The sequence below is a fragment of the Leptomonas pyrrhocoris genome (assembly GCF_001293395.1).
Source record: "Leptomonas pyrrhocoris isolate H10 chromosome Unknown, whole genome shotgun sequence".
In the NCBI taxonomy this organism is placed as follows: Eukaryota; Euglenozoa; class Kinetoplastea; order Trypanosomatida; family Trypanosomatidae; genus Leptomonas; species Leptomonas pyrrhocoris.
In genome coordinates, this window is record NW_015438375.1 from 260,486 (window position 1) to 273,652 (window position 13,167).

The 13,167-nt window shown below is 58.3% G+C and overlaps 6 protein-coding genes across 11 annotated transcripts; all 6 read right to left on the reverse strand.

Annotated features, from left to right (window-relative positions):
• Positions 1–502: 502 nt before the first annotated feature.
• ABB37_07540 (beta-tubulin) lies at positions 503–1,890 on the reverse strand (the record flags this gene model as incomplete). 2 transcript variants are annotated; one of them, XM_015806212.1, is made up of 1 exon in its annotated part: positions 503–1,890. In XM_015806212.1, the coding sequence occupies exon 1, from the start codon at positions 1,832–1,834 to the stop codon at positions 503–505; it is 1,332 nt and encodes a 443-aa protein (XP_015655134.1). In that variant the 5' UTR covers positions 1,835–1,890. The 2 variants fall into 2 exon arrangements, with proteins under 2 accessions (XP_015655134.1, XP_015655133.1); XM_015806211.1 differs by having other exon boundaries at positions 503–1,880.
• A 731-nt stretch (positions 1,891–2,621) lies between these two features.
• ABB37_07541 (beta-tubulin) lies at positions 2,622–4,009 on the reverse strand (the record flags this gene model as incomplete). Of its 2 annotated transcripts, none has more annotated exons than XM_015806214.1 (1): positions 2,622–4,009. In XM_015806214.1, the coding sequence occupies exon 1, from the start codon at positions 3,951–3,953 to the stop codon at positions 2,622–2,624; it is 1,332 nt and encodes a 443-aa protein (XP_015655136.1). In that variant the 5' UTR covers positions 3,954–4,009. The 2 variants fall into 2 exon arrangements, with proteins under 2 accessions (XP_015655136.1, XP_015655135.1); XM_015806213.1 differs by having other exon boundaries at positions 2,622–4,004.
• Positions 4,010–4,740: 731 nt separating this feature from the next.
• Positions 4,741–6,128, reverse strand: ABB37_07542 (beta-tubulin; the record flags this gene model as incomplete). Of its 2 annotated transcripts, none has more annotated exons than XM_015806216.1 (1): positions 4,741–6,128. In XM_015806216.1, the coding sequence occupies exon 1, from the start codon at positions 6,070–6,072 to the stop codon at positions 4,741–4,743; it is 1,332 nt and encodes a 443-aa protein (XP_015655138.1). In that variant the 5' UTR covers positions 6,073–6,128. The 2 variants fall into 2 exon arrangements, with proteins under 2 accessions (XP_015655138.1, XP_015655137.1); XM_015806215.1 differs by having other exon boundaries at positions 4,741–6,123.
• Positions 6,129–6,859: 731 nt separating this feature from the next.
• On the reverse strand, positions 6,860–8,247 carry ABB37_07543 (beta-tubulin; the record flags this gene model as incomplete). Its single annotated transcript, XM_015806217.1, has 1 exon — positions 6,860–8,247. The coding sequence occupies exon 1, from the start codon at positions 8,189–8,191 to the stop codon at positions 6,860–6,862; it is 1,332 nt and encodes a 443-aa protein (XP_015655139.1). The 5' UTR covers positions 8,192–8,247.
• Positions 8,248–8,978: 731 nt separating this feature from the next.
• Positions 8,979–10,366, reverse strand: ABB37_07544 (beta-tubulin; the record flags this gene model as incomplete). 2 transcript variants are annotated; one of them, XM_015806219.1, is made up of 1 exon in its annotated part: positions 8,979–10,366. In XM_015806219.1, exon 1 carries the CDS (start codon positions 10,308–10,310, stop codon positions 8,979–8,981), a length of 1,332 nt encoding a protein of 443 aa, XP_015655141.1. In that variant the 5' UTR covers positions 10,311–10,366. The 2 variants fall into 2 exon arrangements, with proteins under 2 accessions (XP_015655141.1, XP_015655140.1); XM_015806218.1 differs by having other exon boundaries at positions 8,979–10,361.
• Positions 10,367–11,097: 731 nt separating this feature from the next.
• ABB37_07545 (beta-tubulin) lies at positions 11,098–12,485 on the reverse strand (the record flags this gene model as incomplete). 2 transcript variants are annotated; one of them, XM_015806221.1, is made up of 1 exon in its annotated part: positions 11,098–12,485. In XM_015806221.1, exon 1 carries the CDS (start codon positions 12,427–12,429, stop codon positions 11,098–11,100), a length of 1,332 nt encoding a protein of 443 aa, XP_015655143.1. In that variant the 5' UTR covers positions 12,430–12,485. The 2 variants fall into 2 exon arrangements, with proteins under 2 accessions (XP_015655143.1, XP_015655142.1); XM_015806220.1 differs by having other exon boundaries at positions 11,098–12,480.
• Between the last annotated feature and the right edge of the window lie 682 nt (positions 12,486–13,167).

Sequence of the window (13,167 nt, forward strand, 5' to 3'; positions counted from 1 at the left end):
TGATTTGAAGGAAAAAAAAAACATAAAAACATAAATTTGTCTATCGAACGTTGCAACGTTGCGTCAAACAATGCGTGTATGAATTGTTTGTTGGAACACAGCTAAACAAAAGGGTACTGTTGATATTTTATGAGAATTGAGCCCAGCTGTCATTCAGCAACTTCGTTGATACTTGCTTGAAAATGTATGTTCTCCGTACCAAAGACATTGCGTTGGCGCTCCATCTCTCCCCCCCCCTCTCGCTCTCCATCGCAGGGAGGGGAAAGATCGATAGCGCAACGACGGCGTCCAATTGATATGAAACAAAAAAAAACACAAAAGAGATACAGCGTTACAACAGAGAGGAAAGCTCGATAGCACGTGCCTTTGAGAGAAATGCACCGTCTCCCACAAAACAAAAGAAACACAGTGTGTTGCGTAGCGCCTATTTCGCACAATCACAGATACAGAGTTATCGTTTCCTTTTACATCCACCCCGAACAGTGACTCACTCTACCGCTCTCTAGTAGGCCTCCTCCTCCTCGTCGAACTCGCCCTCCTCCTCCACGGTGGCGTCCTGGTACTGCTGGTACTCGGACACGAGATCGTTCATGTTGGACTCCGCCTCCGTGAACTCCATCTCGTCCATGCCCTCGCCGGTGTACCAGTGGAGGAAGGCCTTGCGGCGGAACATGCCCGTGAACTGCTCGCCGACGCGGCGGAACATCTCCTGGATGCAGGTGTTGTTGCCGATGAACGTCACCGACATCTTCAGGCCCTTCGGCGGGATATCGCAGATGGACGACTTTATGTTGTTCGGGATCCACTCGATGAAGTAGCTCGAGTTCTTGTTTTGCACGTTCAGCATCTGCTCGTCCACCTCCTTGGTCGACATGCGGCCGCGGAACAGGGCGGACGCCGTCAGGTAGCGGCCGTGGCGCGGGTCGGCGGCCTGCATCATGTTCTTCGCGTCGAACATCTGCTGCGTCAGCTCCGCGACGGACAGGCCGCGGTACTGCTGCGAGCCGCGGCTCGTCAGCGGCGCGAAGCCCATCATGAAGAAGTGCAGACGCGGGAACGGCACCAGGTTCACCGCCAGCTTGCGCAGGTCGGAGTTCAGCTGGCCGGGGAAGCGCAGGCAGCACGTCACGCCCGACATCACAGCAGCCACCAGGTGGTTCAGGTCGCCGAACGTCGGCGTCGTCAGCTTCAGCGTGCGGAAGCAAATGTCGTACAAGGCCTCGTTATCAATGCACATCGACTCGTCGGAGTTCTCCACCAGCTGGTGCACCGACAGCGTTGTGTTGTACGGCTCCACCACCGTGTCCGACACGCGCGGCGACGGGATGACGGAGAAGGTCATCATGATGCGGTCCGGGTACTCCTCGCGCAGCTTCGAGATCAGCAGCGTACCCATGCCAGAGCCCGTGCCACCGCCGAGGGAGTGCGACAGCTGGAAGCCCTGCAGGCAGTCGCAGCTCTCCGCCTCCTTGCGGCACACGTCCAGCACGGAGTCGATCAGCTCCGCACCCTCCGTGTAGTGGCCCTTGGCCCAGTTGTTGCCGGCGCCGGACTGACCAAAGATAAAGTTGTCCGGGCGGAACAGCTGGCCGTACGGACCAGCGCGGACGGAGTCCATCGTGCCCGGCTCCAGGTCCATCAGCACCGCGCGAGGCACGTAGCGACCGCCGGTCGACTCATCAAAGTACACGTTGATGCGCTCCAGCTGCAGATCCGAGTCGCCCTGGTAGGAACCAGTCGGATCAACACCGTGTTCGTCAGAAATTACCTCCCAGAACTTCGAGCCAATCTGGTTGCCACACTGGCCCGCCTGGCAGGAAACGATCTCACGCATTTTGAAAAAGCTGTAGTGAAGCGGTTCGGTAGAAAACGGGAAACCCTAGACTTAACTTTTCGTTTTGGCGGCAGCGTTTTGGCGGCGGTTTGTACGGCGGTTAACGCAAGAGATACAAAAGGAAAAGACGAGGGGAGAAGAGTCAGATGAGCGGCGGAGTGGTTTGTTTGCTTTTTGGAACGAGAAAAGATGCACAGCACGGAGTCGAGCATCACCGCAGTGGTGAGCGGGAATGCTCGCTTCTCGCTGTGGCCCCTCGAGAACATCCGTCGTGCAGCACTCACGTGCTTCTTTTCGGGCCGCGTCAACGGAGGGAGACGAGTTTTCTTCGTGGGTTGTAAACTTCGGTTTTCAGAAAAGTTCAGCGTGTAGGTGTGCTCGCGTAGAAGCGAAAGAAAAAAAGGAAAGGGCGCGCAGGCACACCTTTCACTCCCACGCACTGAAAAGAAAGAAAAAAAAAATACATACTCACTGACGCAACGCAGACAATGTGGCGGTGGCCCACGGAACTCTTGCAAGGAGGAGGTGAAAACAGGGGTCGATGCGTGTGCGGTGTCAGAGTTTCGCCCACCAAACGAGTATTGCGGGCGAGAAAGAAATGGAAAAGAAAAACCAATGTTCTGTTCGGTACAGCGAAAAACAAAAATACCAGAAAAAGAGAAGCGAGAAAAGAAACGGGAGGGAAGGAGGCGGCGCTCGCGGGGAGAAATACGAAGACGAAACGCCTCGACGCAAACCGTACTTCCCCTCACGCGCGCGCACACGCTGGCACACGCCCTTCCACTCTCTAGTAGGCCTCCTCCTCCTCGTCGAACTCGCCCTCCTCCTCCACGGTGGCGTCCTGGTACTGCTGGTACTCGGACACGAGATCGTTCATGTTGGACTCCGCCTCCGTGAACTCCATCTCGTCCATGCCCTCGCCGGTGTACCAGTGGAGGAAGGCCTTGCGGCGGAACATGCCCGTGAACTGCTCGCCGACGCGGCGGAACATCTCCTGGATGCAGGTGTTGTTGCCGATGAACGTCACCGACATCTTCAGGCCCTTCGGCGGGATATCGCAGATGGACGACTTTATGTTGTTCGGGATCCACTCGATGAAGTAGCTCGAGTTCTTGTTTTGCACGTTCAGCATCTGCTCGTCCACCTCCTTGGTCGACATGCGGCCGCGGAACAGGGCGGACGCCGTCAGGTAGCGGCCGTGGCGCGGGTCGGCGGCCTGCATCATGTTCTTCGCGTCGAACATCTGCTGCGTCAGCTCCGCGACGGACAGGCCGCGGTACTGCTGCGAGCCGCGGCTCGTCAGCGGCGCGAAGCCCATCATGAAGAAGTGCAGACGCGGGAACGGCACCAGGTTCACCGCCAGCTTGCGCAGGTCGGAGTTCAGCTGGCCGGGGAAGCGCAGGCAGCACGTCACGCCCGACATCACAGCAGCCACCAGGTGGTTCAGGTCGCCGAACGTCGGCGTCGTCAGCTTCAGCGTGCGGAAGCAAATGTCGTACAAGGCCTCGTTATCAATGCACATCGACTCGTCGGAGTTCTCCACCAGCTGGTGCACCGACAGCGTTGTGTTGTACGGCTCCACCACCGTGTCCGACACGCGCGGCGACGGGATGACGGAGAAGGTCATCATGATGCGGTCCGGGTACTCCTCGCGCAGCTTCGAGATCAGCAGCGTACCCATGCCAGAGCCCGTGCCACCGCCGAGGGAGTGCGACAGCTGGAAGCCCTGCAGGCAGTCGCAGCTCTCCGCCTCCTTGCGGCACACGTCCAGCACGGAGTCGATCAGCTCCGCACCCTCCGTGTAGTGGCCCTTGGCCCAGTTGTTGCCGGCGCCGGACTGACCAAAGATAAAGTTGTCCGGGCGGAACAGCTGGCCGTACGGACCAGCGCGGACGGAGTCCATCGTGCCCGGCTCCAGGTCCATCAGCACCGCGCGAGGCACGTAGCGACCGCCGGTCGACTCATCAAAGTACACGTTGATGCGCTCCAGCTGCAGATCCGAGTCGCCCTGGTAGGAACCAGTCGGATCAACACCGTGTTCGTCAGAAATTACCTCCCAGAACTTCGAGCCAATCTGGTTGCCACACTGGCCCGCCTGGCAGGAAACGATCTCACGCATTTTGAAAAAGCTGTAGTGAAGCGGTTCGGTAGAAAACGGGAAACCCTAGACTTAACTTTTCGTTTTGGCGGCAGCGTTTTGGCGGCGGTTTGTACGGCGGTTAACGCAAGAGATACAAAAGGAAAAGACGAGGGGAGAAGAGTCAGATGAGCGGCGGAGTGGTTTGTTTGCTTTTTGGAACGAGAAAAGATGCACAGCACGGAGTCGAGCATCACCGCAGTGGTGAGCGGGAATGCTCGCTTCTCGCTGTGGCCCCTCGAGAACATCCGTCGTGCAGCACTCACGTGCTTCTTTTCGGGCCGCGTCAACGGAGGGAGACGAGTTTTCTTCGTGGGTTGTAAACTTCGGTTTTCAGAAAAGTTCAGCGTGTAGGTGTGCTCGCGTAGAAGCGAAAGAAAAAAAGGAAAGGGCGCGCAGGCACACCTTTCACTCCCACGCACTGAAAAGAAAGAAAAAAAAAATACATACTCACTGACGCAACGCAGACAATGTGGCGGTGGCCCACGGAACTCTTGCAAGGAGGAGGTGAAAACAGGGGTCGATGCGTGTGCGGTGTCAGAGTTTCGCCCACCAAACGAGTATTGCGGGCGAGAAAGAAATGGAAAAGAAAAACCAATGTTCTGTTCGGTACAGCGAAAAACAAAAATACCAGAAAAAGAGAAGCGAGAAAAGAAACGGGAGGGAAGGAGGCGGCGCTCGCGGGGAGAAATACGAAGACGAAACGCCTCGACGCAAACCGTACTTCCCCTCACGCGCGCGCACACGCTGGCACACGCCCTTCCACTCTCTAGTAGGCCTCCTCCTCCTCGTCGAACTCGCCCTCCTCCTCCACGGTGGCGTCCTGGTACTGCTGGTACTCGGACACGAGATCGTTCATGTTGGACTCCGCCTCCGTGAACTCCATCTCGTCCATGCCCTCGCCGGTGTACCAGTGGAGGAAGGCCTTGCGGCGGAACATGCCCGTGAACTGCTCGCCGACGCGGCGGAACATCTCCTGGATGCAGGTGTTGTTGCCGATGAACGTCACCGACATCTTCAGGCCCTTCGGCGGGATATCGCAGATGGACGACTTTATGTTGTTCGGGATCCACTCGATGAAGTAGCTCGAGTTCTTGTTTTGCACGTTCAGCATCTGCTCGTCCACCTCCTTGGTCGACATGCGGCCGCGGAACAGGGCGGACGCCGTCAGGTAGCGGCCGTGGCGCGGGTCGGCGGCCTGCATCATGTTCTTCGCGTCGAACATCTGCTGCGTCAGCTCCGCGACGGACAGGCCGCGGTACTGCTGCGAGCCGCGGCTCGTCAGCGGCGCGAAGCCCATCATGAAGAAGTGCAGACGCGGGAACGGCACCAGGTTCACCGCCAGCTTGCGCAGGTCGGAGTTCAGCTGGCCGGGGAAGCGCAGGCAGCACGTCACGCCCGACATCACAGCAGCCACCAGGTGGTTCAGGTCGCCGAACGTCGGCGTCGTCAGCTTCAGCGTGCGGAAGCAAATGTCGTACAAGGCCTCGTTATCAATGCACATCGACTCGTCGGAGTTCTCCACCAGCTGGTGCACCGACAGCGTTGTGTTGTACGGCTCCACCACCGTGTCCGACACGCGCGGCGACGGGATGACGGAGAAGGTCATCATGATGCGGTCCGGGTACTCCTCGCGCAGCTTCGAGATCAGCAGCGTACCCATGCCAGAGCCCGTGCCACCGCCGAGGGAGTGCGACAGCTGGAAGCCCTGCAGGCAGTCGCAGCTCTCCGCCTCCTTGCGGCACACGTCCAGCACGGAGTCGATCAGCTCCGCACCCTCCGTGTAGTGGCCCTTGGCCCAGTTGTTGCCGGCGCCGGACTGACCAAAGATAAAGTTGTCCGGGCGGAACAGCTGGCCGTACGGACCAGCGCGGACGGAGTCCATCGTGCCCGGCTCCAGGTCCATCAGCACCGCGCGAGGCACGTAGCGACCGCCGGTCGACTCATCAAAGTACACGTTGATGCGCTCCAGCTGCAGATCCGAGTCGCCCTGGTAGGAACCAGTCGGATCAACACCGTGTTCGTCAGAAATTACCTCCCAGAACTTCGAGCCAATCTGGTTGCCACACTGGCCCGCCTGGCAGGAAACGATCTCACGCATTTTGAAAAAGCTGTAGTGAAGCGGTTCGGTAGAAAACGGGAAACCCTAGACTTAACTTTTCGTTTTGGCGGCAGCGTTTTGGCGGCGGTTTGTACGGCGGTTAACGCAAGAGATACAAAAGGAAAAGACGAGGGGAGAAGAGTCAGATGAGCGGCGGAGTGGTTTGTTTGCTTTTTGGAACGAGAAAAGATGCACAGCACGGAGTCGAGCATCACCGCAGTGGTGAGCGGGAATGCTCGCTTCTCGCTGTGGCCCCTCGAGAACATCCGTCGTGCAGCACTCACGTGCTTCTTTTCGGGCCGCGTCAACGGAGGGAGACGAGTTTTCTTCGTGGGTTGTAAACTTCGGTTTTCAGAAAAGTTCAGCGTGTAGGTGTGCTCGCGTAGAAGCGAAAGAAAAAAAGGAAAGGGCGCGCAGGCACACCTTTCACTCCCACGCACTGAAAAGAAAGAAAAAAAAAATACATACTCACTGACGCAACGCAGACAATGTGGCGGTGGCCCACGGAACTCTTGCAAGGAGGAGGTGAAAACAGGGGTCGATGCGTGTGCGGTGTCAGAGTTTCGCCCACCAAACGAGTATTGCGGGCGAGAAAGAAATGGAAAAGAAAAACCAATGTTCTGTTCGGTACAGCGAAAAACAAAAATACCAGAAAAAGAGAAGCGAGAAAAGAAACGGGAGGGAAGGAGGCGGCGCTCGCGGGGAGAAATACGAAGACGAAACGCCTCGACGCAAACCGTACTTCCCCTCACGCGCGCGCACACGCTGGCACACGCCCTTCCACTCTCTAGTAGGCCTCCTCCTCCTCGTCGAACTCGCCCTCCTCCTCCACGGTGGCGTCCTGGTACTGCTGGTACTCGGACACGAGATCGTTCATGTTGGACTCCGCCTCCGTGAACTCCATCTCGTCCATGCCCTCGCCGGTGTACCAGTGGAGGAAGGCCTTGCGGCGGAACATGCCCGTGAACTGCTCGCCGACGCGGCGGAACATCTCCTGGATGCAGGTGTTGTTGCCGATGAACGTCACCGACATCTTCAGGCCCTTCGGCGGGATATCGCAGATGGACGACTTTATGTTGTTCGGGATCCACTCGATGAAGTAGCTCGAGTTCTTGTTTTGCACGTTCAGCATCTGCTCGTCCACCTCCTTGGTCGACATGCGGCCGCGGAACAGGGCGGACGCCGTCAGGTAGCGGCCGTGGCGCGGGTCGGCGGCCTGCATCATGTTCTTCGCGTCGAACATCTGCTGCGTCAGCTCCGCGACGGACAGGCCGCGGTACTGCTGCGAGCCGCGGCTCGTCAGCGGCGCGAAGCCCATCATGAAGAAGTGCAGACGCGGGAACGGCACCAGGTTCACCGCCAGCTTGCGCAGGTCGGAGTTCAGCTGGCCGGGGAAGCGCAGGCAGCACGTCACGCCCGACATCACAGCAGCCACCAGGTGGTTCAGGTCGCCGAACGTCGGCGTCGTCAGCTTCAGCGTGCGGAAGCAAATGTCGTACAAGGCCTCGTTATCAATGCACATCGACTCGTCGGAGTTCTCCACCAGCTGGTGCACCGACAGCGTTGTGTTGTACGGCTCCACCACCGTGTCCGACACGCGCGGCGACGGGATGACGGAGAAGGTCATCATGATGCGGTCCGGGTACTCCTCGCGCAGCTTCGAGATCAGCAGCGTACCCATGCCAGAGCCCGTGCCACCGCCGAGGGAGTGCGACAGCTGGAAGCCCTGCAGGCAGTCGCAGCTCTCCGCCTCCTTGCGGCACACGTCCAGCACGGAGTCGATCAGCTCCGCACCCTCCGTGTAGTGGCCCTTGGCCCAGTTGTTGCCGGCGCCGGACTGACCAAAGATAAAGTTGTCCGGGCGGAACAGCTGGCCGTACGGACCAGCGCGGACGGAGTCCATCGTGCCCGGCTCCAGGTCCATCAGCACCGCGCGAGGCACGTAGCGACCGCCGGTCGACTCATCAAAGTACACGTTGATGCGCTCCAGCTGCAGATCCGAGTCGCCCTGGTAGGAACCAGTCGGATCAACACCGTGTTCGTCAGAAATTACCTCCCAGAACTTCGAGCCAATCTGGTTGCCACACTGGCCCGCCTGGCAGGAAACGATCTCACGCATTTTGAAAAAGCTGTAGTGAAGCGGTTCGGTAGAAAACGGGAAACCCTAGACTTAACTTTTCGTTTTGGCGGCAGCGTTTTGGCGGCGGTTTGTACGGCGGTTAACGCAAGAGATACAAAAGGAAAAGACGAGGGGAGAAGAGTCAGATGAGCGGCGGAGTGGTTTGTTTGCTTTTTGGAACGAGAAAAGATGCACAGCACGGAGTCGAGCATCACCGCAGTGGTGAGCGGGAATGCTCGCTTCTCGCTGTGGCCCCTCGAGAACATCCGTCGTGCAGCACTCACGTGCTTCTTTTCGGGCCGCGTCAACGGAGGGAGACGAGTTTTCTTCGTGGGTTGTAAACTTCGGTTTTCAGAAAAGTTCAGCGTGTAGGTGTGCTCGCGTAGAAGCGAAAGAAAAAAAGGAAAGGGCGCGCAGGCACACCTTTCACTCCCACGCACTGAAAAGAAAGAAAAAAAAAATACATACTCACTGACGCAACGCAGACAATGTGGCGGTGGCCCACGGAACTCTTGCAAGGAGGAGGTGAAAACAGGGGTCGATGCGTGTGCGGTGTCAGAGTTTCGCCCACCAAACGAGTATTGCGGGCGAGAAAGAAATGGAAAAGAAAAACCAATGTTCTGTTCGGTACAGCGAAAAACAAAAATACCAGAAAAAGAGAAGCGAGAAAAGAAACGGGAGGGAAGGAGGCGGCGCTCGCGGGGAGAAATACGAAGACGAAACGCCTCGACGCAAACCGTACTTCCCCTCACGCGCGCGCACACGCTGGCACACGCCCTTCCACTCTCTAGTAGGCCTCCTCCTCCTCGTCGAACTCGCCCTCCTCCTCCACGGTGGCGTCCTGGTACTGCTGGTACTCGGACACGAGATCGTTCATGTTGGACTCCGCCTCCGTGAACTCCATCTCGTCCATGCCCTCGCCGGTGTACCAGTGGAGGAAGGCCTTGCGGCGGAACATGCCCGTGAACTGCTCGCCGACGCGGCGGAACATCTCCTGGATGCAGGTGTTGTTGCCGATGAACGTCACCGACATCTTCAGGCCCTTCGGCGGGATATCGCAGATGGACGACTTTATGTTGTTCGGGATCCACTCGATGAAGTAGCTCGAGTTCTTGTTTTGCACGTTCAGCATCTGCTCGTCCACCTCCTTGGTCGACATGCGGCCGCGGAACAGGGCGGACGCCGTCAGGTAGCGGCCGTGGCGCGGGTCGGCGGCCTGCATCATGTTCTTCGCGTCGAACATCTGCTGCGTCAGCTCCGCGACGGACAGGCCGCGGTACTGCTGCGAGCCGCGGCTCGTCAGCGGCGCGAAGCCCATCATGAAGAAGTGCAGACGCGGGAACGGCACCAGGTTCACCGCCAGCTTGCGCAGGTCGGAGTTCAGCTGGCCGGGGAAGCGCAGGCAGCACGTCACGCCCGACATCACAGCAGCCACCAGGTGGTTCAGGTCGCCGAACGTCGGCGTCGTCAGCTTCAGCGTGCGGAAGCAAATGTCGTACAAGGCCTCGTTATCAATGCACATCGACTCGTCGGAGTTCTCCACCAGCTGGTGCACCGACAGCGTTGTGTTGTACGGCTCCACCACCGTGTCCGACACGCGCGGCGACGGGATGACGGAGAAGGTCATCATGATGCGGTCCGGGTACTCCTCGCGCAGCTTCGAGATCAGCAGCGTACCCATGCCAGAGCCCGTGCCACCGCCGAGGGAGTGCGACAGCTGGAAGCCCTGCAGGCAGTCGCAGCTCTCCGCCTCCTTGCGGCACACGTCCAGCACGGAGTCGATCAGCTCCGCACCCTCCGTGTAGTGGCCCTTGGCCCAGTTGTTGCCGGCGCCGGACTGACCAAAGATAAAGTTGTCCGGGCGGAACAGCTGGCCGTACGGACCAGCGCGGACGGAGTCCATCGTGCCCGGCTCCAGGTCCATCAGCACCGCGCGAGGCACGTAGCGACCGCCGGTCGACTCATCAAAGTACACGTTGATGCGCTCCAGCTGCAGATCCGAGTCGCCCTGGTAGGAACCAGTCGGATCAACACCGTGTTCGTCAGAAATTACCTCCCAGAACTTCGAGCCAATCTGGTTGCCACACTGGCCCGCCTGGCAGGAAACGATCTCACGCATTTTGAAAAAGCTGTAGTGAAGCGGTTCGGTAGAAAACGGGAAACCCTAGACTTAACTTTTCGTTTTGGCGGCAGCGTTTTGGCGGCGGTTTGTACGGCGGTTAACGCAAGAGATACAAAAGGAAAAGACGAGGGGAGAAGAGTCAGATGAGCGGCGGAGTGGTTTGTTTGCTTTTTGGAACGAGAAAAGATGCACAGCACGGAGTCGAGCATCACCGCAGTGGTGAGCGGGAATGCTCGCTTCTCGCTGTGGCCCCTCGAGAACATCCGTCGTGCAGCACTCACGTGCTTCTTTTCGGGCCGCGTCAACGGAGGGAGACGAGTTTTCTTCGTGGGTTGTAAACTTCGGTTTTCAGAAAAGTTCAGCGTGTAGGTGTGCTCGCGTAGAAGCGAAAGAAAAAAAGGAAAGGGCGCGCAGGCACACCTTTCACTCCCACGCACTGAAAAGAAAGAAAAAAAAAATACATACTCACTGACGCAACGCAGACAATGTGGCGGTGGCCCACGGAACTCTTGCAAGGAGGAGGTGAAAACAGGGGTCGATGCGTGTGCGGTGTCAGAGTTTCGCCCACCAAACGAGTATTGCGGGCGAGAAAGAAATGGAAAAGAAAAACCAATGTTCTGTTCGGTACAGCGAAAAACAAAAATACCAGAAAAAGAGAAGCGAGAAAAGAAACGGGAGGGAAGGAGGCGGCGCTCGCGGGGAGAAATACGAAGACGAAACGCCTCGACGCAAACCGTACTTCCCCTCACGCGCGCGCACACGCTGGCACACGCCCTTCCACTCTCTAGTAGGCCTCCTCCTCCTCGTCGAACTCGCCCTCCTCCTCCACGGTGGCGTCCTGGTACTGCTGGTACTCGGACACGAGATCGTTCATGTTGGACTCCGCCTCCGTGAACTCCATCTCGTCCATGCCCTCGCCGGTGTACCAGTGGAGGAAGGCCTTGCGGCGGAACATGCCCGTGAACTGCTCGCCGACGCGGCGGAACATCTCCTGGATGCAGGTGTTGTTGCCGATGAACGTCACCGACATCTTCAGGCCCTTCGGCGGGATATCGCAGATGGACGACTTTATGTTGTTCGGGATCCACTCGATGAAGTAGCTCGAGTTCTTGTTTTGCACGTTCAGCATCTGCTCGTCCACCTCCTTGGTCGACATGCGGCCGCGGAACAGGGCGGACGCCGTCAGGTAGCGGCCGTGGCGCGGGTCGGCGGCCTGCATCATGTTCTTCGCGTCGAACATCTGCTGCGTCAGCTCCGCGACGGACAGGCCGCGGTACTGCTGCGAGCCGCGGCTCGTCAGCGGCGCGAAGCCCATCATGAAGAAGTGCAGACGCGGGAACGGCACCAGGTTCACCGCCAGCTTGCGCAGGTCGGAGTTCAGCTGGCCGGGGAAGCGCAGGCAGCACGTCACGCCCGACATCACAGCAGCCACCAGGTGGTTCAGGTCGCCGAACGTCGGCGTCGTCAGCTTCAGCGTGCGGAAGCAAATGTCGTACAAGGCCTCGTTATCAATGCACATCGACTCGTCGGAGTTCTCCACCAGCTGGTGCACCGACAGCGTTGTGTTGTACGGCTCCACCACCGTGTCCGACACGCGCGGCGACGGGATGACGGAGAAGGTCATCATGATGCGGTCCGGGTACTCCTCGCGCAGCTTCGAGATCAGCAGCGTACCCATGCCAGAGCCCGTGCCACCGCCGAGGGAGTGCGACAGCTGGAAGCCCTGCAGGCAGTCGCAGCTCTCCGCCTCCTTGCGGCACACGTCCAGCACGGAGTCGATCAGCTCCGCACCCTCCGTGTAGTGGCCCTTGGCCCAGTTGTTGCCGGCGCCGGACTGACCAAAGATAAAGTTGTCCGGGCGGAACAGCTGGCCGTACGGACCAGCGCGGACGGAGTCCATCGTGCCCGGCTCCAGGTCCATCAGCACCGCGCGAGGCACGTAGCGACCGCCGGTCGACTCATCAAAGTACACGTTGATGCGCTCCAGCTGCAGATCCGAGTCGCCCTGGTAGGAACCAGTCGGATCAACACCGTGTTCGTCAGAAATTACCTCCCAGAACTTCGAGCCAATCTGGTTGCCACACTGGCCCGCCTGGCAGGAAACGATCTCACGCATTTTGAAAAAGCTGTAGTGAAGCGGTTCGGTAGAAAACGGGAAACCCTAGACTTAACTTTTCGTTTTGGCGGCAGCGTTTTGGCGGCGGTTTGTACGGCGGTTAACGCAAGAGATACAAAAGGAAAAGACGAGGGGAGAAGAGTCAGATGAGCGGCGGAGTGGTTTGTTTGCTTTTTGGAACGAGAAAAGATGCACAGCACGGAGTCGAGCATCACCGCAGTGGTGAGCGGGAATGCTCGCTTCTCGCTGTGGCCCCTCGAGAACATCCGTCGTGCAGCACTCACGTGCTTCTTTTCGGGCCGCGTCAACGGAGGGAGACGAGTTTTCTTCGTGGGTTGTAAACTTCGGTTTTCAGAAAAGTTCAGCGTGTAGGTGTGCTCGCGTAGAAGCGAAAGAAAAAAAGGAAAGGGCGCGCAGGCACACCTTTCACTCCCACGCACTGAAAAGAAAGAAAAAAAAAATACATACTCACTGACGCAACGCAGACAATGTGGCGGTGGCCCACGGAACTCTTGCAAGGAGGAGGTGAAAACAGGGGTCGATGCGTGTGCGGTGTCAGAGTTTCGCCCACCAAACGAGTATTGCGGGCGAGAAAGAAATGGAAAAGAAAAACCAATGTTCTGTTCGGTACAGCGAAAAACAAAAATACCAGAAAAAGAGAAGCGAGAAAAGAAACGGGAGGGAAGGAGGCGGCGCTCGCGGGGAGAAATACGAAGACGAAACGCCTCGACGCAAACC